A 24,986-nucleotide genomic window follows, 5' to 3' on the forward strand; every position below is an offset into this window, starting at 1 on the left:
TCAAAGTCAAGCACCGTTTGCTTTTTTCGTTCCTTGCTCTGCCCATTCTTTAAATTTAGTGGCAACTGCGACTGCTGAATCTTGCACAGAAGCTTGTCGATTCTTCATGTTGCTCCAAGAAATATACGTTTTTTTTTTCAAGTTCAACACAACGCTGGAAGATATTGATGACTGAAGTCGGAGAAGGCAAAACAGTCAAGAGAGTAAACCTCACACGTTGGTCAGCTAGAGAGGATGCATGCAGAAGTTTGAGAGATTCGTGGCACGAAGTCATTAAAGCTTTGGAAACAATCAGGAATGACTGCACCGAAAAGCCTGTCACAAGAAATGAAGCAATGGGAATTCTTTCAAAATTAAAAAAACTGGAAACAGCGTTAATGGTTGTTGTGTGGAATGTTTTTTTGGAAAGAATAAACAAAGTAAATGTTCAAATCCAGGCTTCTACCGTTGATTTGATTACTGTAGCCGATCTTTATGAATCTCTTCGCAAGTTTTTCGTAGAGCAACGAGAAAACTTCAAGTATTTCGAAGAAATGGCAATGGAATTAAGTGCGTCGAAGCAGTACACAAAAGACTTGGGAAAAAGACAACTGAAAAGAAAAAAATTTGCTGATGAAACACCCGATGAAGAAATGAGTATGACAGCGAGTGATACTAGCGATACTTTCAGGGTTAATACATTTCTCGTCATCATTGATAGACTCGTATCCGAATTAGAAAAAAGGAAGAAGGCATACGACAATTTTAATGAAAAATTTTCATTTCTGACCAAAATGAGCGAGTTATCATTATCAACCCTTACGAAAAAGGCTCTGTCCTTAGAAAAAATGTATCCTAATGATTTAGAGACTGAGTTGGTTCAAGAATGCATACATTTTCAAAGCCACATATCTTCGCAAAGCATTCTGGTAAAACCAGATTTTACATCATTACAGAGTCTATCTTCGTTTCTGCGAAAACAAAGTTTGCAGAACGTTTATCCGAACTTGGACATAGCCCTTCGTATGGCCTTATGTACACCAGCGACAAATTGTTCGGGTGAGAGAAGTTTTTCTTGTCTAAAAAGGGTAAAAAATTATCTGAGATCGACCTTGAGCCAAGAAAAATTAAACGCTTTAGCACTTTTGTGCATAGAGTCGGAATTAATGAACAATATTACTTACGACGATATAATCGATGATTTTGCCAACAAAAAATCGCGCAAAAAGGGATTGTAAAGAACTTAATCTAGGACATGAAAATTGTAAAGGCAAGGGCGGCAAAAATTTTGCAGCCTATACCTGGAAAATTTGTAAATCCGCCACTGATCACACCGTAAGAGTGGTGGCTGGCAAAGTTACATACACTGGACGAGACATAAAGTTATAGGTTAATATGTAAGTGATTTATTTAGAGTTAAATTATACTTGTACTTTAAATTACTTGAGATGAGATCTGTGATAGTCTTGCATGGGTGTTTACTGGAGTCGGCCAGTACCTTTAAATTTATGGAATAACTATGAACTCTAGCAGGCTATAGTAAGCTGTGAATTCACATAGGTAACTACAAAGTCTGTTGAATTCGGCAGATGTATGCTCGACTATTAAAAAAAACTGTGGGTTGAAATTGGTCAACACTGTAATTTCTGGACCATGCGGCGGAAGGATAACAAGGGTGGGTTAAATTTAATGACAGTCAGATTAAGCCCTACACTGTTGGTCTGGGGATGCACGGAGGGGTAAAAGAAAAATTGTTTAGGATGAAAAAACTCTTAATACCTACCTAATAAAAAATTTGTAGCCATTACATTAAACTGTATCTATCAGCTTAATTACTCTGTTTTTAGAGAAAAATATCAGTAGGTAGTACATCCATTTTTCTTTTGAAAAAGTAGGCAAGGCAAAAAAAAAAAATCATCAAATATTTGCAGCCACAAACCAGGGTATAGGCCTATCTTCATAATTGCATGAATGAAAAATGCAAGTGAATGCTCTTATTTTTGTCTCCAGAGCTAGGGGAGGTATAGGCTTGCTACTGAGGATTATTCAATTTTTTGTTCAAAATGGAAACCACTAATGGACCGTTAATTAGTTTTTCTATAATACAGTTACAATTATTGTTGACGCACAAGTCCTCGGAGACCAATGAAACAGCATTGCCTGAAAATCCGGGTTGAGGAACCTTGCTACTTCCTATTATTCTGGAGTGGAAGCAATCATCACAGCAGCGTCTTGCCCGCGGTACAGCCTGCCACACTAAGCAGGCATTGTTCGTAATTTTAAATAAAAGTTTACGGTTTTGTAGAACAATATCATTCACTTTAACAAAAAAAATCATTTAGGAATATTATAAGATACACAATAATGTGCATAATGTTCTCTCATTAACATCTCACCCGTGGTTCTTACACCGTTTTTGAACAACTGGACGCTGCAGGCGAAGCAGCTTCCAGGCCAACAGCACCACACAAGTCTAGTTTGTAGTTCCCTGTCTTCTACCCAGACATAGACACCAGTCCAACTGCGCACGTGCAGTAACTGGCGGAGGATTATCAGGCAGCAGCTTCCAGTGACTTTGTATGGGCGCCTGCTCCGAGTGCAACATGCAACTACATTGCAGAAGACACTTTAGTTGCTGATGACATTTTCCAGTAAATATAAATGTGAAATATTATTATTGTTCATTGATGAAGGTAAGGGAAGGGAAGCACCGCTTCCACAGCTTCCATGGACGCTTCGCCTCTGGTCATTTGGCTATCACTTAAATTTTCTAGCCTTCTCTAACATGCTTTAGTACTAAGTTAAAAGGAAATTGATAAAATTGTTTTCAGCTGGCACCAGGCCAAATGGTTTTACTACACAAGAGTGTAGCAAAATTCTATTCTAGAACACCTTGAGTGAGGGTGAATCCTTTCAAGGAATCAGTTTAACAAAAAGAGGTGTAGCCTTAATGTAAATATAATACTACTTATTAATTATTCTTGTTTACATTTTGTTTTGTTTACATGAGAGGTATCATCTCTGTTTCACGCTTTTTATTCCAGGAGTACTTAGCAGGCCCCAACATCATTCTGTGGGCCCCGTTGCTATAAGTCATGATGCCCCCCTTTTTGGCCTTTATGTATATCGTTGAGTTATATTAATTTTTAACCTTATCACAATTATTTTTCAAAGACATATTAAAACTAGTTTTAAGTCAGTGTTTAGATTGTCAAATTTGTTTTGAATAATGGCAAATAAATGAGTGCAAGTGTTCTGCACCATCAACATAGTGATGATTTTGTTACTCACAGTTGTAGATGCAGACACGTTCTGTACGCACAGCATATTCCGAATAATATTATTCTGGTGTAATATTTCCTCGGTAACTAAAATAAGGTCTACCTGTTTAATTGTTTTCTATGATTTATTTAAAATTGTCAATTTTTTTGTTTTGATTTTTTTCTTTCCTTTGTGGGTTCCCTAGACCTACGGGCCCCATTGCCATAGCAACAGAAACCAGCCATGTGGGGGCCCTGGTACTTAGACCCCTCTGCCTCTTCCAGGATCTACACCTATGCATTGTGTTTTTTGTGTTCACATGTAGCTTTGAATTATATGTTGTGTATGTGCAACTAAGCTATTTACATCCAAAATTTTACTAAAACTTAAGGCCCTCCTGCAAAAGACAAGTGCTGACTGCTACTACTGAGCTGCTGCCAGAAAGCACCATATTAAGTACTTGTCATAAATTTGTAAAATTTGTTACATGTTAATAAATCATGAGTTGAAAACAGAAATAAAACCAAACATTAGTCCATGTTATAAACACAGACTACTTATAAGCTCTCATATGTAGTAAATATTTATTGCTTTTATAAAATATAATTTTATTTATGTATGTTTTAACCTGCAGTATTAAAAAAGATGCCTCGGGATTATCTTTCATTGTGCCGGCATACAACCAGTACGAATCCAACTGAGACGAAACAAAAAATTACGAGTACCATTTTCATTGCTGGCCCCAAGATAAAAGTTGGCTATCTTAACAACACGAAGCAGTACAGCAGGCAGAGACAACATTCTGTGTGTCACTAACCATTAATATTTTAAAATTTTGAGCAGCACGGTCATACTGTCTAAAACTCTTGACACAAAATAACCTATGCAATAGTTTCACCAAACTTATTACTTATTGTTTGAAAAAACAAATAACTATTCACAGTCTATGAAATGAATCACTTGAATACACAAATATACAGTCAAAACCAAATATTTTCTCCACAATGAACCATTTAAAATATAAAAAAAACTTTTTCAGTAAATATTTACACATGAAACAAAAGACTGATATAGATCTAATTTAATTTATCAATTGTACACATCAAATTCTTAACAACCTAAATACTGCAGGTTAAAACTTAACTTTTTAAAAAAAATGATTTTTAAATAAAATATATTAATAAATTTTAATGACAGGTGTAATTCCACTATAATAACAATAATTTGCTCATTGATTTTTCTTGTGATACAGGAACAAATAATTATATACGAATCAAGATCTTATCACTTAAATTAATTAGTAAATTGTAGTCTAAAGTTCAAAAAAAGAGGAAATAAATAAATTTATTATTCTGAAATAATTCTATTTTATGAAAAATTTCTGACCATACTATAAATCCCCTTTCTACAGGTAACACCCATTCTATGGCAAATCCTGTCATGGCTTTTCGATAAAGTAAAAATAAAATTACGAAAATACCATTTTACAACACTAGAGCCATTCCTCTTAAAAACTTAAATGATTCTAAATGTAAGCACTAAGCACACAAGAGTAGAGCACTAAACTAAAATAAACACACTGATTTTCAGTTTTCTTTTATTTTAACTATTTAAAGCTATCAAGAGATTGCCAACAAAGTTATCACTGGGTTTTATCAAAACAATTTCTGAGCTTTATGTACTATGTATAGTATGAAATATGTACAAGGTCTGATATACAAAATAAAAATAGTTTTACAACTAGGTGAAATCAAAATGCTTCAAAATAGATTCAGTAAAAAATTGATTCTCGTAAATATTCATTTTAGTTTATGACATATGCTGCTCCACAAAATGAAGAGCCTCAAACACAACTTCAACCATGATCAGGACGATTATCATCCATTCCAGTCTAACATGATGGCGGTCACTCAGATGAGATGACAGGAGTTCTACCAATTCCACACAATGGTTCAGCCTCTCATTCATCACCTGCAACAAACACAACATGCTCTTGAAACAACGGCAACACCACACACACTACACATTGCTGCGACTGCAAAAATGGTTACAGACAGTTCCATTTCCTTGCGTTTGTGTATTTTACTGCTTTTTAAACTGAAGGTGGGTAGGTTTTTCAGAAAACCATCTTTACTAAACATAATAGTTTGATTGATGAGTTTTCATTTAAATTTACATACATACTAAAACAGCAAAAACTAAATGATATTATTCTTAAAATTTTACCTTTTCTTAAATATTAGACCCAAATAAATGTGATTGAAAGAGTCAAATGCTGTAATCATTACATAATGCCAAGATGCGACTGAATATACAAAGAGAGAATGTAGGTTAAAGACAGTCATTCAGAAGAACAGCTGCATAGATGTTTAATGTGCCGGATTTACTAGAATTACTCCCTTTTGGGCTTGATTACCACTGAGCCCTAGAGCCATAAGGACATGGATATGCCATTTCATTGCAACTTGGAAGTGTTTCAAGAAAAGCTATGAGATGGTGAGCCACCTATCCCAGCATCATTGCCACCCAATCCCAATTAATCTAATTAGGCTAATCTGTGGTTGACTCTCAGGATACTCCATCCTAAGAGTATTACTAGATGCTTAAATGTCTACCATATCTCTAGGCTCCTACTAAAAACCCAGATCTGGCCAAAGTGCGTCCAACTTCTACTAGATGTAGGCTTTTGGACATACGCCAAAGAAAAAACAAAGAAAAATGGACTAACAGAACGAAAAAAAACCCACAAATGATGACAGCACAAAAATACCGAACCCAAAAAATTCAGCACAGCAGTTGAAACGAGACAAAAACACAGCAAAATGAAAACATGAAAACAAACTCAATAGTTTTACAAAACACAGAAGAGAACGAAAAAAAAACCCACAAATGATAACAGCACAAAAATATTAAAAAAATAAATAAAATCAGCACAACAGTCAAAACGAGACAAAGCACGACAAAACGAAAAGATGAAACAAACACAACAGTTTTCTTAAACAGAAACAAGCGACGTTTCGGGAACTGCTATCTGCTCCCGTCCTCAGGCAGAGACGCACATGGTACGAAAATACAGGTGCGACTTTGTTTTTTTTTGTTTGTTGACCATATTCCTGTTGTGGAGTATTGTGGGGTGTTTATATCCTGACAACAACAATTTTTTGCATAATTTGTGTTTTTGTCATTTGTGTTTTTTGTAGTTTTCTTCTACAGACATGTGCTTAGCAATGGCGTATGTCCAAAAGTCTACATCAAGTCATGCACTCCCATTGCACAAATATTTCAAAGATAACAACTTCTACTAGCTGTCCAGGCTAGTACCAGAGCTGTTTCACCGCTCATTGCATCCATCCCTTAATGGAGTGGGCACTCCTCAGGCTGTGCTCTAAGCGATTAGAGTTACCAACTACCAGTGCGAATCCTCACCACACGACCTGGGCCGTTAGAAAAAAACCTCAGCGGGGAATGCCAGCATCGCAGTTGCCTAGATTTTCTATGCACTTGCAGCTGGTATGGTATGTTAGCCCATGAGTAGGGCCCCCTGAAAGTGGTAAATAAAATTTTCAGATTTCGTCATTAAAAATTACCAAAAGCGGTGTTAAAATTCACTTTAAAACACAAAAGCGGTGCTAAAATTCACTTTAAAACACAAAAGCGGTGCAAAAAAAAACAAACTTGTGTTACCGTAAATATATCTGACATTATTTAAGTTAAATAATTTTACTTGAACCTACTCATTACTGAATACCCTAAACAAGTAGGTTACATATATTTATATGACAATACTTTTGATTTAGACACTGATTATTAGTTTGTTCCCATAAACTAATCTGGAAAACTATTAATCCCTTTAACAAAATCGAGGATGCACCACAACGCCGAAATGCCAAATTGATCACGACAACAGCTAGAAAACTGCTGTGTACCACAACGCCGAAAAATGTCATTACAGGGCTGCCACAAAGGTTGGGTTAGGTTAGACTAGGTTAGGATAGGATAGGATAGGCTAGGTTAGGTTAGATTGTGGTATTTCGGCGTTAAGGTACATTTAAGAAATACACACAAATTCATTCAGTTGTTATTTCGGCGTTGTGGTCAATTTTGACATTCGGCGTTATGGCCGTTATGGTATTTCCGCGTTGTGGTAACGACCCAACAAAATTGATTAAAACTGTTGGCCAACTAATCATCATCGTCACACCATTCGAAAATTAATGTTTGTTTACATTTTTCCGCCTTTTGGCGCGATTTAAAATGCTAGTGCCTGGTTTGCCCGATAATCTGCTTGATACTACGATGCTGTTCCAACTATATGCCAGCGCCCCCGGCTGACGTGATATGGCCACTCACGTAAGGCTGTTTCAAACACCGTTCGCCCAATCATCTGCTTGCTTTTGTATTTATCCGGTGTCGCTGTTCCAAGCTGACGGCAGTGCCCCGAGCGGTGTGCGTACGCTTTAAAACTTCGCCTGTTTGTCTTATCTATCCAAACATTATGCCGGAAAGGAAAATAAACGCCGTAGTTTTGCGTATTTTTACAGTATATTTTTGGGTTTAACATAACGTGAGCGTGTGTAAGCTTTTGTTTGCTTTAGTGTATTTATGATTAATGTTTGGCGGCCATGTTGCGGTGTTTGTTTACAATTGACGAGACAAGCCTTTTACCCAGTATTTAAATTTCGCGTAAAAACAGTGCGATTTCGCGTTTTAATACAAAATTTCGTGTAAAAACGCTGTTTTATGGCGATTTCGCGTAAAAAATGTATTTAACGGTGATTTCGCGTTTATCGTCGTTTAATCGCAATCGCGAAAAGAACAGGCCCCTACCCATGAGATAGCACGGTAACTGTGAACGTGTTTCATGCTGGTTGCGTAGACACACCGCGGGCACAGCACCCTCGCCCTCAAAGAGCTCTGTGTAGTACATATTGCCATTTCTCTCGTATTTTCTTGTGCAGTGTTTCATTGTTGGCGAGTATAAAAATAAGTATAATATTAAGTGGTGTGGATGAGTTAAAGTGCACCAAATTGACAAGCTCTGACAAACCTTGTGTGTCTTATTTCATTAGTTAGGTTCACCTGTTCCTCGAACATGAGTGACCAAAAACAACTGGTGAATACCTAGGTCTGGCTGTGACGTTCTCTCACAGGGGTCTCCTGTTGCCTTATGCGACAGTACGGCCAAAATTTACCCTTGAAGAGTCCCGTGTAAGTGCGAGCACAACCCCCTCCTTCCGCAGGCATCCCGGCACAATTCCGCACATACTGTCACCCACCTTCAACGACCATTTATTAGTACTTAATAAATACTTATGTCAATACCTAACTAAACTACGTAATTCTGAAATTCAAGCCTAAAATAATGTTTGAATGCAAAAGACCATCATTACTACCCTTCTTCATAAAAGTCAAAACCAGTGCTAACAACGAGATGCACTGCAACAGAGGCACTTTACTTAACTTTGTCCTCCAAAACAGATAAACACCTACATTCATGGACCGTCACACACGAGTCACGTGGCACATCAGGCACCGGAACAGACCTTTGGTGAATGTCATACAAGTGTTAAGATACAGTAAAATAGATGGAAACGTAATGACCAGTCCTAGGACTAGTGGCGGCAGAATTAGCGGTTCTACAACAAGGATGCTTCTGCTGCGACTCTATGAGACGAGAGTGGAGCACGGTGACGGAATGAACGGAAGGAAGGGGGTGTGACCCCACGGAGGATGGAGCCGGGATCGGCAAGAGAACCGACAGTTAGCTTGCGAGGAAGCAGTGCGAACCGACCCTGGTGCGCCGGGGTATGTTGAAGTACGCGCAGGTCTGCTCGTACAGGCTCTCCTGCTGCTCGTGGTCCCAGTAGAAGTCAGGGGTGTCCAGCAGGTCAGAGTCCAGGTTGATGTGGTGTCTCAGGGCCAGCAGCTCCCCCGTCTTGCGGAGGACTTCCTCCTGACTGATCTTGATCTTCACACCCCTCTTCAAATCCTGCAACATTTCACCAAGTGCATAAACCATGTCACAGCTTGGCACTGAGGGATGCAGCATGCACCATCAGAACATGTGAGAGACATTTAACGTGTCACTGCACAATATTTATAACCAAGGTATATTTATATTTTTAACAGCCTGGTTGAAATGTGGCCACAAACAATACTGGCATTAACAGTTTTGAAAATGATTACATTATTACTAATAACTGCTTTGACTATACCTTTCCAATCATACTGGGGCAAAGCCAAAATAAAATATATGTCACTATATATAATCAACTATTTGTTTCAGTAACTTTTATTCTATGCATTTAGCTCATTGTTATCTCATATCACTGGGTTAATTAGGTAAATAAATTTATTTGCTGAATACATACACAAAAAATGCAGTCACGATCAACACACACACACAAAAAAAACTTTAGTGTACCACAATATTTTGCTGATTTTTTTCCTTGGTGTTTGCTTGCAAAGGGTTCCACACAGTTACAGTAGCCATATTAACACCAGTCAATGGGTTAGGCTATGGATTTTTTTTATTATTTATTTTTTATAGAACCTATACACCATATATATCCACATTTAAACCACTAATCTATATTGTCACAAAATTTCTTACGTGAAATTAAGTAAATAGTTAATGTAATGGAAATAAATACTGACAATTTATACTTGATTATCACTGAGTCCTTGATTGCAATGTGCTTAACAAGCCAGCTTCCCCACTCCTGAGATTCTCACAAGAGATAAATATGGCAGACACTGTTTGTGGCTTGATGGTTTCCTCAGGGTGTTCCTGGTTCCTCCATCGCTGCATATCATGGCAGGACCATACCCACGTCATATCGACTCAAACATTCTTTGTGCTCAGCTGGAACGACAGGCCGGGGCCTCAAGTAGGGCAGACAGATCCAGTTTTACAAGCATCCATCACTCTTCAGGCAGTCCACAAATGTGGATTTAAATTATCAGCTAACCAGAGTTCTAAGGTCTTAAAATAACTACATTTCCTCTACACTGCTGATCATCTACATGTTAACTATGAGACATTTATATTTTTTCCATAAATTATTAGTCAACTGATGTATGAAGACTGAAAGGAAAGTCAGTAAGTACTTTACGTTTGGGAGTATTACCCTGCTGAGAATAAGATGTATACTGACAACTGAGTTCACAATAGTTTCAATGAAATGGTGAATTCTGATAAAAAGGAGCATGATCTTTATTACATACAGCATTTCAGAAATATCATTCAGCTCTCTTTTATCAACCTACACTATTCATAAAAACATACAATAAAGTAATGTTGATGAAACTGGTGACAACCAAATTACACGCGTTGCCCACCCAGAACTACTTCCAACGGACCTGCAGACTGCGTCCTGAAATGTCACATCAAATGAATAAAGCTCTGTGTAATGGAGAAGAGACAAAATAAGCAGATGAGGAGAAACAGAAACCCCAAAGAAAATACACTGATTATACACAACATTTACCACGTTCATGTAAAAATCTAGAAGTGAACACATTGAAATAAAACTCCAGTTCGCCATGGTGGGGTGGCTAGTTTATCATACAAACAGCCACCAAAGTTCTTATGTCAATGATGGATGGTATATTTTTTGTGTTTTGTGTAACAGGCCTACGAAATCTAGACTTGATAAAAATACAACTAAATATTTATCTAAATTGTGATGCTTAAATATGAACACAAAACAAATTTCCACAGCACACAAACATCAATAGTATGTTACTCACATTTGTTATATGCTCGATGCTGTCCACATAATTGTCTAATGATGCTTCCCAAATGCCGAGTTTGACCGATTGTGCCATAGCATTAGACACTGTGTACTTGTCCAAATCGTTCTGTTCTCTATCCGATATGTGTATCTTCCCATTGGCCAAGTGGCTGAGTTTGCTGGGAAAGGAAACAGAACATTACACTCATAACATATAAAGTAAAATTTAAGAGAAATTTTTCGCACATCTAGAAAGACAGGCAATGTCAGCAATTTCTGCAAGTTTCAACTATAATGAATTTCTGTAACTTGATAAATTAAAATAACTGTTTACTGAAATTACAGAAACTATCAATTTAACAGTGAAACCATTTCTGCAAAAAAATGTTTTCAAGAGACCACGCAAAAATATTCTTACCAAGTTTAAAAAAAGAAATGGGTGGACTGCACAAGAGTATAAAATCAATAAGTGTATCTACTGTATTTATAATGAGAGGTTTTCTGATACCATTTTATTCAAACTAATATTATGAACCAACTAGGAATACTGATGCCAAAGTCCTTTCACCACATGTTTATTCTTTTTTTTGCACAACCTTCATTTAAACTGGAATTAAAAGCAGCTTGATGCAATAACAGCAGTGCAACTATCACTTCTGTGTGGTTCTTTGATTCAGCCAAGTACAAAAAGTGATTGGATAGAAAATAAATTAAAATTTTTACAAATAAAATGTATACAAACTATGTAACAACATATTATCAATATTATGCTGATAATTCAATAATTGCAGCAAAAAGACAAGTGGCTAATATATTGATGGTTTGATTAAAGGTGTTTAGTATAGCACGTTACGGACCATAGCTTGTCTGATTAACAATTTTGTTGGATTATCGAACATCAATACAGATTTAAGGTGAATATCAAAGCAAAGTTAATATACAGCTCAATGGTTTTCAAAACAAATTAATAAGCTGATCTATACAAATAAAGACACAGATGAGCATTGGTCTACTTCAAAAAATCATTGCACTAAAGTACTCACGGAATGTGAAAAATAACCCACAGAAGAAGCCAAACTTAAAAATGCCAGATTAAATACCTTCTCACTGTACTCTTATATTAAGCATATTGCTCTTAACTTACCATTACATTTTTTATATATGAATAAAGAGTTTAAAAAAATTGATTTCAATTGTACATTTTGTGATTTCCAGCTTGGTTACTGGTGTGCAATGATTATCTACATCTTAATTACAATTGGAACAAAACTATTTGCAAATCAAATAAATACAGAGAAATCACAACATGATTGACTGCCTTTTTAACAAAAACATTTTGAGAGGTGTAATGTATTAGCCACCCCAATAATAACAAAGCCTCTAGCCTCACAACCAGAAAACCAGCACACATTTACTTGTGGGCCAACAAAATACACAACTACGAACGAAAAGCCTTACCTGTTGTCTTTGTAAGCGTACATCATCAACTCACTTTCATCTTGGACCAAATTTTCATCGTACGGATTCTTTTCAAACTTCCTGAGAAATGACAGAACGTTGTAACTCTCCAGTTCGGTGATGTTCCAAAGGACCACGGAACCTTCGCGGAAAAAGAATATCTTCCTGTTTTCGCCGTTCAGAGAGTACTTGGCCACCGCATGAACGACGTTAGCATCATCTGTCAAAAAGCAGACAAGTTGTAGGGGTAATAAATCAAGGTGAGTATGTGTAAGTATGTACTGTTTGTTTAATTTGTCAGGACGAAGTCATTCTCAGGAATTTGCAACATTGTTATGGGTTGTAAATTTTCATGTTTTTATAAAAGATAGTGTTATGGTTCACAAGGAGAGGAGTACTGTGGGATTGTGTTTGTTCAATCAGATGGAGACACGGTTGGCTTTGAATGTAACGAAAACATTAAATAATTTACATAAAAAAAAATCAACCATGTAGAATGTAGCTTTTGAAAGTTTACAACTGTATAGTTTGTGTTAGTGACAATCTATTGGAATTGCTGTTCTTTTCTTAAGCCCGTGATTACTTCCAGTTTCTTGTATAAAGCCAGGAGCTTGATATATAAGCCAATGAAGTAAAATATTTTGTTTGATACATCAAAATAACAGCTACTATTTCAGGTGGTGGTATATCACTAATATCATTGGAAACGTGAAGCAGTGTCAGGGCATTCCCCTAGGGTTTGAAGTGTGACAAATGTGATAGATGAGAGTTTGGACCAAACGGCTGGCCAAGAGAAGTGTGCCAGAGAGATATCATATTTTTTTTACAGTTAAAGAATATATCAAACTAATAATTAAACTAAATCAAAGCACTGATAAACCGAAAACCGATAATCCGGGCCCATATAATTGAGAGTTTACGGTAATATGTAATAGTTTTCAGAAGTGTCTTCTGTTTATTATAACCAGCGGGGAAAATCTTCAGATGTAAAAAAAAATTAAGTAGAGACTTCAGGCCTCAAAGTGCTTTATTCACTGGAAAAAAGTGAGAAAAGTGACCTTTGTGATAGAAAAAGTGAGAAAAAAGTGATCTCCAGGAAAATAAGTGACTAAAAAGGTGACCTGAAATATAACTGAAATAAATGTTACAAAAAATTCTGATTGTAGTAAAATAAAATATTAGGTTATATATGGATCAAATAAAATACTGACAGTTATTCTATTAACTATTTAAAAACACACAAGTTACAAATTATGCACCAGTAGCACAAAATTAAAAGAAACAAATTATTCACATACCTAAGATGGTGAAAGAGAAGTCAACTGTGTAAACTGTGACTTAAAAGTGGTTTCCATGAAAATTCTGTCAAGATTAACATTTTTATATTGTCTTATAAAATGGACTAAGAATTATATTAATTAAGAAGACACCATAGGCCTACTACAAAACTGTATCTACTCCAATTTAAGAACATTTCAACATCAGCAAACTTATGTCAGAACACTCCATCAACACAAAACATCTAATTTTTTGAGTATTTTGAAAAATAGTCAGAAATAATTTTAGATTTCCTTTTCTCCACTGAGTGTTGTACAGTATCAACCTCAAGCTTCTTCTCTGCAGCTTCTTTTATGACTCTGTTAACACCTTCCAACATGGCCTGGGCCAATCCAATTTCCTGCACATCTTTCTTTTCTACAGCCCTCTATAATCTCTTATTTGCCTCCTCAAAAAGTACATCTGCAGTCTTTCTTTTTTGCTGCTCTTCACTTTGCAAACTCTTCAATTTGTTCTCAGCACTATTATCACTCCCTTACATTAATATCTTCTGACGAGGTAACTCAGCATTGTCTAGTGCAGAATTAATTTTCTCAACTAGTATTTCGCCTGTAGCTGATCCAATAAAAAAGGTTTCAAGATGGTGAGTGATAATCTGTAGCTTCGTTTTAGACCAGTACCTGATAGCAATTTGTAGTTCCTTTCTACCTGTGTGGTTTGTTGTTTAGTAGTAGCATACTGAATAGGATGCACCATCCATGTCTTTCAAAATAAAATTGCGAAAATATGGGCTTAATGCATCTATTAGTAGATACCTAAATTTAGTGCTGCTCAGGCTGAAGTCCTCAGGCACACCCTCACCAAACATACTTTTAAAAACATCAGCTATTTCTCCACAAGATGATGCTGAATAATTTGAAATAATACATTTCATTATCCATTTCAGTTCTGCACTTGTTGCACGATCTCGTACACTGCAAAGACATTTAACATGGTTTTCTGAGGACACTTCACTTGATGTAGAAGCTGAACATGAAGGTCGAACGATCGTGAATTTTAGCTGACTAGGAGCCAACTTATTCCGACATTCACTCTTATGTCGCTCGCAAGTAGCATGCTGAGATAGTGCTCGATACCCTTTGGTTGATATTTTGATTGTGACACAGCAAACTGTACAAAAAACATCAGTATCGTTATGTTTTTTTTTGCTCACTCGTTAATGATATATCCATTATCGTCGCGCCTCTATAGCCACTCGCTACGAAAACAACACTTCCCCATCTTCACAACACAAGAAAACATCGCACCTCTATAGCCACTCGCTACGAAAACAACACTTCCCCATCTTCACCACACAAGAAAACATCAAAACACTACGATATTATTTCCCAGTTACTTGTTTATCTCAAATAATAGTATAGCATGACACAAGTCATATCGCTAGCCAAGGCCCCTAAGGACAAAACTAACTTAAGACCGCAATCAGACTAACTACAGAACACACTGGCGCAAACATAGATTATCTGCCATCATGTCAGCAAATCGATACTGTAGGGCGAATCATTAATGGATAGTTCGACTTCAGTTGTTGTTTACACTTTTACGCATGTAAAAAACGATCTCGACACAATCCGTGTTATGGCAAACGGCAAATACCTTGATTACGGTCATAAACACAAATTCAAGCATTTAATTAATGTCACTTTCATAAACGGAAATTCAAATTTTGGGCACCAATATCGAAAAAAAAGTAAATTAAGTGACTGTTTTAAAAAAAAAGTGACAAAAAAGTGATTGATGCAAAATAAGTGACTGTAAGTGAGTTAAGTGACCATTTTCGACCCCTGAGACTTCCGCCCCCTACGGCAAATCGCCGGCAACGCAGCAATGCACAGTGTTATCTTAAACAACTGTCACATACCTCACATCCGCTGCCGAGGTTCGCTAAAAAATGGTGTGACACAGTTCGTAGGCACGACGGGTGTTTTGGAACTAAGCTCTTTTCAACTTGCTATACAAACAAATAATTCACGATGGCTTTCAAAAATTACTGAGTTTTCCAGGCACTAAAAAAATTCTGCTAATTCAAGGTTTGTCGATTTTCACGGTCTGGTGGCCACCATGTATAAGTTGAAAGTAGCTAACTCAAATTGCAATGATTTACGTTCATTTTCTTTCTGCAGTAAATTTGGTAAAGTCGTTAGGTGACGGATTAACCTCCCTTGTTGGTCTATTTTATTGTAATGGTCTAATGAGAAATATATTGTTACGAACGCGAGAGACCAGACCACGATGCAGGTTCGAAGCTGGCTGGCGGTCCTGCCAGGCTACAGGCATCATGCGCGTATCACGTGGCCGCCACTGACGTATGACATGCCACACGTACCTGGCTGGATTACAAGGGTCGTTGCTACCCCCCTCCACTCATCGCCGTTAGCTATCGCTGAGCGGCCTTGGGAATTCTGCGGGCTATCGCGTGAGCTAATGACGCCCTTCTCGACTATTCGGGCGTCAGGTCGGCCCGGGGTGACGCGAATCATCATAGGCCGCTCTTGTCCCTTCGAGAAGGACACCCCTAGGTACTTAAGCTGGGACGCCGGCCTCCGCGACAGTTTTTTGGGCGTGTGAGTTCTTGGGGCGACAGTTGGGTGGCGAGAGTATCGCGGGTGCAGCGAGAGTTTGGTGAGAGTGCCGCGTGTGCTGCGAGACTTCGGCAATGGAGTTTGGTGACAGAGTCCTGCGAGGAGTGCTGCTGCGAGAGTTGCGCGAGGAGTATGCCCAGTGAGGAGTGCGGACTGTAAGAACTTGACAGATACTGAGTGACTTGGGAATAAACATTTTTAAGTGCGAGTAATTGGTGATTAGGCAATTTTAAGTAAGATTATTTATTAGTGATGTAAATATTAGTAATCAATAAAACTGTGCAGTAAAACTTAATTGGGCTATTCCTATAGGAACCCAGTTCTCCCCACACATTATTAAATCATAACAATATTAAGTATGATTTCTAAAGTACCTATTGGTAAATTTATGTTTTGTGAACCATTTTCTCGATAATTATATCTTTGTACCTATACACTAATTAAAAATTTTAAGTAAACAGGGTTTGTTCCGAAACACTTCACCTTCTGCTCTTTTATTTACGTAGTTTATCGAATTACTGTTCCCCAAATGAGTATTAATTTATTCATATGGTTTTCTGATTTCCTTTTTTTTAATTGATTTTCCATAAGTAGGGCTATAATGCAATAAAACAGCCCACAATGCCAAAAGATTCCAGCACTCTCACTAAAATTTCTTTTTATGAGATTGTTTTTTTGTAAAGGCTTCACTGGTGCCTTTGCAAGATCATTTTCATCACAAATCAGGCTCAGTTTTATACACTTTGGTAATGTGCAGATAGTTGTTGAAGCTCACTGAACAGTTACCGAAACCCTCCTGTTCACCCATCATGCTTTCATCCTCCTGTATCCCATGAACATAGCATTTTAAGGATAAAAAATAAATGTCTCTTTTCAATGGGAGTATTTTTTCGTGAAATCTCTGGTAGACAGTGATATCCTTTCATTTTGGTTCAAGGTTTAACTGTGCAAAATTTTACAAGCTTAAACTAAACTGTAGATTTTATTTAAGTAGAAAACATACATACTTTTTTTCCCCATATATTTATAACATTTTATTTTAAAGCTTGAAGGAACTTAATGTTTTTGTTCGTCCATCCGGAGTACCCGGAGATGTAGGCGGTAATTTCCCTCTTATTTTGAAAGCAGAACGTGCTAAATTTCATCAAGTACCAAAATTCTGCTTTAAGCGAATAGGAAGGGGAAATGAGAGTGTTTTTTTCTAAATCTCCTGCAGACAGGGACCTTCCACTTTTTTGAAGGTCAGGTGTGAAAATTTTTCCCAAGCTCAGAGCAAAACTGTAGATTTGTATGAATACCTTTAGTTGTGAACCCACAGCTTGAAGGTGAAGGTACATATTAGAGAACACTGCACTGGCATTCACCAAAAGTTGGGATGAAAACTAACTTTGGTGCAGGTGGTTGAGATAAAACTTACAACATCCTGAATATGAGCTACAAATGCTTCTGCATGTAACTTGACAACTGTGTTAACTGACATCTTATCATGTTAACTTGAGGAGGAAAAAAAAATTCAACACCAAAACACATAGTTTAAGAGTAACTACAAAATATCAGTGAAAGAAACAGTAACACCAGAAATCTTTCAACAACAGTGAGTACATAAACCGCAAATCACAGGCCTCAATAGCTTACCATATTTACCTGAAAATAAGGTGATGATTTTTAATCAAAACTGTTGAAACTAACAGAGGGGGGTCGCATTATTATAGTATATTTGTATCATGCCGTTGGGAACAGCTTGGTTGAAAAACTACCTGTTCTGTCTATAAACTGCGACATTTATGCCACTTTAGACTACTGTTAATTACTGCCTGCTGAACCTCCACTTAGTTAAAAAAAAACTACACTGTACCTGTAAAATTTGTCGCTTATGCCACTTAGAATGTGAGATGAGGGAGAGGGTGCAAATGGAGTTTGTACAGGGTTCCTTTTGTTTGTTTTCACTGTGGCTGCTGGGGAAGACACTTCCTCCTCCCTACCTCTTCCCAACACCCTCCCAGAGGACCACTGCATTCATTGCTTTCTCAATGTCTGCTTTTGAACTAGTCATAAAACATTTTTCTTCTCCTTTTAACTGCAGCTTGGTGTTTCAAAAAAGACCGTGTAAATCACTACACTGACGAAAGAGGCACCAGAAAAGGTTTAGTAAACACCAAATACATTTTCTCTAATTTAAGTAATTTAACATGCTAAGAACTTGAATTGTAATCTCCATTCTATAATGTATTTTTCATAACTCATAATCAACAATTTTTGGATAGCATCATATTCAGAGTCACGTTATTTTCAGGTAAATACAGTTTTTTTTTACATATGTAAAAGTAAACAACCTTGCATCCAATGCCCTCACCCAATTGGTGCGTCTCTTCACCAGAGCATAAATCACACGGCACATACAAGTCATCACGCAGTAAATCTTGTTTCAGGACCTGCAAATCATATTCTTCTGCAGTGGCGAACGCCTTAACCGTGTAGAACTGCAACCAAAACAAGTTACCCACCTAATAAAAGATGCATGCCCTTGTATTTTACAGCATACACGTTAATGACAATTCCCTGATACGTGTGTCCGAGCAGTGATCTCAGGTAACACTGCTGTGATTGAAGCCACAGCGCATCTAGGGTTTTCATGGCCGCTGCCTTCCACAGAAGGGAATGTGATGGGATGACAAAAACACCCAGTCCTGCATTGGGAACAAAACTTATCTCTGATCCGGCCAGAAAACATATCCAACGTTTGGCTCGTCAGCCCGTAAGCTCTAACCACCGAGGCTTCAGGTTGGACACATGTACGGTAGGTACTTACTATAAATTCATATTCTGTTTCATGCAATTAATCATGAAAACAATATATATGTATAATTATAATAGCCATAAATTGGACTATTTTGTCAGCTCTTGCCATAAACCGATTTATTTCAAGAGAACCCATCTGATTTTAATGTAAATTTTATTTAATGGTACATACCTATACTGTAAGGACACAAGTTTGCTCTATACAGGACAAAAATAACAAATACCTCATATCTATATTCATATGACATAATGGAGTCAGAAACAGTCAAACAAATCCATTCAAATAAATGCATAACTATTTTATGAATATTTAATCACTGTACACAACTTTTACAAATCAGCTCTTCAAAGCTAATTTCGAAGCATATTTCACTGAATGCAGTGGTTTATATAATTCCATGAGTATGTCAGGTATCGAGATCTATAGTATTCACCATTAAAACTGAAGTGGTTACTAACAAACTGATGTAAAATTGTAATATATCAACACGCTGATTTTAAGTACTTTCTTTACTTAATATGCTTGGTTGTTAAAAAAAAGTATCTATAATTTTTTTTATATTAATTTAAGGTTTAGTAAACAATAAGTTGTGAGCAATTTACATGAAGTAATGATGGAAAATCTGAAGAAAAAAAAAGTTAGTTTTTTGTGCATTTTTGTATAATTTTCTGTTTTATATGCCCTCTCTTGTATGTTTATTTTTAAAGCATGGGTGTTTGCATGCTAGGTGATTGTAACAAAAGTGAAGTGTTGGATTGGTTAGGTTAGCTACTTACTGTAAAATTGTAAAAATCCTCACAAAGTTAGTTTTAATTACAAAATACTATGGAAAATTCGGAAGTTTTGAAGGGATTAGAGGCCAAAGAAAATGGTGTGGTTACCAAAAAATGAGTTATATTAATAGAAAATTGATAAATTTTCTGAGTAGCTACTTAATATCACATTGTAGTCTGTTTTAAAATAAAAAATTTTCAATTTTGAGAAAAATAATTTGAGTTCCTCTATTTTTTCTTTATGATTCTGTAAATTGTCACCATAAACTTGTACCAACTATATCACCCAAGGACAATGTTATTTCGCAATAGAATGTTGATGTTTATCATTGATTTGCACAAAGATAAGAATGTCATGTTACATTTGTGTGGCTTTCATTACTCCATGTGGAAAAAAAGTGTAAAAAACATTTATTTGCTTAAACATTTGGTTAGTTATGGTTTATATTACAATGGGTTTACTTTTGCTGTTAAGTATTTTTAATATGTTTTATTTTAATGTTCAAGGGAATTTTTCCTTCAATATTCTGTATTATTCACTATGTTTTATGTTTATAAAGTATAGTTTTGTTATTATTTATTCAGTAAAATTCTTGCGTTGCAGCTTTTCCGTAAATATAATAATAAAATTTGGTGAATACATTTTTCGAACACTGAAGATGTTCCTCTATTTACCATGTGCAGTGAATCGGCCATCACTATGCTGTGCTTTCAATGTTTTACAGATACTGTGGTTTTCCATTGTAACACAATGCAATGTAAATAATAACTTTAAAAAAATTACGTGTTTCCCTATTGAAAATCCAGTATGAAAAAGTTGACTTGTTACGTGCAATAGCACCATTCAAAAATGGTGTTTTTCAGTACTACAGATGTTCCTTGTTTGACCCCAAAAACAACATCGATATATTCCCACTGGTTTCTGAGATGTTACAGTTTATAGGTTACATTACAATACTTGTGCATTGCTGATCCTGTGATTCTCCATATTTAAGAACGTGTATATTTTGTATTTGGATTTTGTGACAAGAGTGGAGACTAAATAAAATTTAAAAAAATTGTTAGTTCCTATTGCGCATCCAAACCTGTGTCAACCCTTGACAGGAATGTTTTAAGCAGTATGGAACATGGAGCACTGACTTGTGATGTGCAATAGCTGTAATATTAACTATTTTTCATTATTAATATAAAACCTCTATTAACTAAGTATTTCAAGACATACACACACACAGACCCACATGGGAAACACAAGACTCGGAACAATTCATTCCATGGTCACGTTTGTGTAAGAATTTGTTTTGACGTGAAAACGTCTAATAAATCGATGAACGCCAGCTGCACGCACGAAAAAGTGTCCCGTTACGCACATTGTTCCGTTATTCTGTGTCCCGTTACGCTCATTGTACGCTTGCGCCGCATCTATCTCTCTTCCACTCGATTGGCCTATGCGCCCGAGGAGAAGAAAGACAGCGGCAGCACACAACTTACATCTACACGTGAACTGTTTCGTCGACTGTTTATAAAGTGAAGTGAAAAGTTAATGTGGTTTTCATTGCTTATTACAACAACAATTTTGGCAATAAAGGTTAATTATTCTTGCCTTTTAATAATCTGATTACTAGTATAATTTCAAGTATTTTTTCTTTTATTATTAAAATAAAGATGATTCAATTTTATTCATAAAAATCATTTCATCAATGTTTTGTTATGACGTTGTCACGTTAAACTATCGTCCGTAAACCGACTTTACAGACAACCAATTTTTTTTAAATTTATGAACTTTATTTTCAGTTAAAGCTAAGAGATAGGAACTGACCGTCACATTGGTTCAGTAGTTTTCATGCCATTATTTTTTTGTAATAGAGATCATACATCAAGAGAATTTCAAAGACTGTAACTTAGTGTATTTTGGCAATATTTTCATTATTGTACTCATTCCCCCAATAAAATAGATTAAATACTAAACACCAATGACTTCAGGGCTGGGTTGGGGGGGGGGACTATTTGTAGCAACCATACACTATTAACTTTAGGAATTCCATAAAATTATACGCTGTACTTTAAAGAAGCCACATTTTGAAAACTATACGATGGTAAATTATGGCCTACGAAATGTTGAAAATAAGATGACGCCTTCCGTTCCTACTTTTCTTTATAGTGGGTAAGCTTATAGTGGGATATTTCGCTAGTTAATAAAAGCTTAACATTTAACTTCGACAAAAATAAACTTAGCTGAGACAAGGGCGCAAGATAACTGATGGCGTGGTAAACAATGGAGGAACTACAAAAATGATGTACCTGCAGAGTGAGTCATAATGGTGTGCGTTAATGTTGCTCTTTTTTTTGTTTCTCCTCTATTTTTATCACTCTTTACATACCTAAAAAAAAAAAAAAAAAAAAAACTTGAGGATTGAAATTCTAAATTTCAATCACAGGGTTTTTAGTAAGAAATTTTATGCTGATTAATTAAAACATTGGTAATTATGAAGAAATCCACGTTCCTGAAAATTAAAAATAATAATTACAAAATTTTAGTGGTTTACCATTTTTAGGTTTGGTGTAAATAAGCTTATTACAAATATGTGATATCAAAAGAATTGTCAGTTAAATTAAATTAGCTACATTTAAAATAGTTAATAATTGTGGCTGGTTGGTTAGGTTAGTATAGCTATATTATTTTATAGAATTTTTAATGTACCTAGCTAATTTAACCTTAATCAAACGTCCACACTATTTTAAAGTATTTTTAATCCAGCTCAATAATTCTCTAATTTCTTGGTCACTAAAGTCTATGAAAGATGATATTGACATCTTTCCTGTGCGTTTTTATCCAATATTATGTGCTACTGAAGTTGCATGAGCAAGCCACGAACTTTGGTGAACTTCGGAAATGTTTATTGGACCTCAAAATGGACTAGCTTGAATCTTAGGTTTTCCAAATTGCTGCGCTATTGCACAATGGCGGTGGCCAAGTCACTGCACAGGCTACCTAATGTAACCTATAAACTGTAATCTCTCTGAAACAATAAGGAAGCAGTACATTTTATAGGCCTACCCGAGGTATCAAACTCAAGACCACACACAGGTGATGGCATTTTAATGTAGCTAACATTACTTAACCAACCATTCATACATTTTTACAGTATTTTTACTGTAGTTAACATAACCTAATCAAATGTTTCCTAGATTTTACGCTTTTTTTATGTACTACCATTACCTTACTACTTATTAAAACAATATCAGTAATTTACTGCTACCTAAACTACTTGATATACCACATCTTAAAATAAAAAATTAAACATGTCTAGACCTATAAGTGAAAAAAAAAAATGTAATTTTTATTCTTCACTTTTTTTGCAATAGTTTTACCGAATACACTTCTATCTATTGTAGCCGGTAAAAGTTCTGTATCACTTATCCAAGTTTATCCCTTGATCCTGATGGCACAATGCTGTGTACATTGATCCTGTGGTACATGATGCTTGCTGTTTTAATTAAGTACACCGAAAGATTCTGGACTTAATAAAAACTTTGACTATACCAATGAATTATGATAAGTTGAACAATAATGAAAAATTTCCACCCGACCTGACATAATTTATTTGAATTGTGATATTCAAGAGTTTGTAATGTACAGTATCTTTAGATGTACTAAATTAAAACAGTACCATAATCTATCACAGGATCAATGTATAAAGGAACATGACATCAGGATCAAGGGATAAACTTGAATACATTATATGGAAAAAATGGTACGGAACAATTACCTTGTAGCCTAAGGGCTGCCAAAAATTCTGTGATCAGCTGAACATCCATTAATTTTTGTTCAAGGAATGCTTTAATTGTGCTTTGGACAAGATCTAATTCTTGTAATACATGGCACATGGTATGGTATAATAAATTAATCAATCAATCAGAAACTTACGCCAGGAGGCTTTTCTTCTTTTTGCGCCTGCTGCAACTTCCTTCTAAGTGGACGCTTTTTCATTTGAAATGCTACTAAGCTGTCATCGCTTTTAGTTGTACTTTGGGATTCAATAAAACGAATTGTACATACATGTGGATAAACTTTATGCGTAAAATTACTTCGGCTAAGGTTGTCCAAAGAAAAAACTGGTTTTGTTACTAAAACCAAATTTCGGGAAGATACACTGATCAACGATCTATTAGCGAAGTGAAACATATTTCGTAAACACAACATAGCTCTCTTTACTCAGAAAAGTTCTAAATCAAAATGTACAACGTTTGCTTAATCAGTTAATAAATACATTATTATACTTCTCTTCAATTCAAACACCGAACAAACATGTTTACTTTTCAACAGCACGTGGAAATAATCATAGATAATCTTCTTCATCTGTACAACGAATATTGGCCTACGTCTAAGTTGCAGCCATAAGCAAGTCTGGTACTCCGTATTCCACAGTAATAGCGAGTAAAGATTTCTTGTCAGAAGCACAAGTTGACAAGGGCTGTTGCAAGAATGCTACAGATGCTGTAGTGTTATGATAATGACGTAGTTAGTAATCGTGGAGCCTGCGTGACAACTTTGAACGAGCAGATTGAACGCAAAATAAACATATCATAGACATATGGGAAAATAAAAGTTACAAAACGATATTATTGACAGTTAGAAATTCATAAATAGCTTCGTAAGCCGGGAATTTCAAAGACGACAGTACACTTTCCCTGCTAAAGGATAAGCTTCCTGTACATGATATCTCGAGCTTGCAGGAGATGGTATTGAAACAATATGTGATTTATATCCTACTTGTTATATCCACAGTCACAAGCTGGATTATCAGAAAGGTTTATTTAATGCAAATGTTGCTTGAAACGGTCATGACTGAGGTGGAGACGAACCATGGTTGTAATAAATCCTCTTTTTTCGGTCACCTTACGATACCATACTTCAGTCTGTAGTTGTGGTTGAACCAATCGGTGTGACTAACCTGTCTTAAAATCAGGGGGGCAACTACAGAGGGGAAGGGTATTTTGCCCCCCCCCTTTCAGAAACCTTGAAGTGGGGGCAAACGGGGGCAAAGAAAGTGCTCTGTAA

The 24,986-nt window shown here is 36.1% G+C and overlaps 1 protein-coding gene across 1 annotated transcript; it reads right to left on the reverse strand.

Annotated features, from left to right (window-relative positions):
- Nucleotides 1–4,557: 4,557 nt before the first annotated feature.
- Nucleotides 4,558–24,417, reverse strand: LOC134533750 (required for meiotic nuclear division protein 1 homolog). The gene is made up of 6 exons (XM_063371367.1): nt 23,853–24,417; nt 18,708–18,834; nt 12,435–12,654; nt 10,993–11,155; nt 9,032–9,229; nt 4,558–5,211 (listed from the first exon to the last, which is right to left on the reverse strand). The coding sequence occupies exons 1-6, from the start codon at nt 24,126–24,128 to the stop codon at nt 5,050–5,052; spliced, it is 1,146 nt and encodes a 381-aa protein (XP_063227437.1). The 5' UTR covers nt 24,129–24,417; the 3' UTR covers nt 4,558–5,049.
- Nucleotides 24,418–24,986: the final 569 nt, after the last annotated feature.

The sequence above is a fragment of the Bacillus rossius genome, chromosome 7 (genome assembly GCF_032445375.1).
Source record: "Bacillus rossius redtenbacheri isolate Brsri chromosome 7, Brsri_v3, whole genome shotgun sequence".
Classification (NCBI taxonomy): Eukaryota; Metazoa; Arthropoda; class Insecta; order Phasmatodea; family Bacillidae; genus Bacillus; species Bacillus rossius.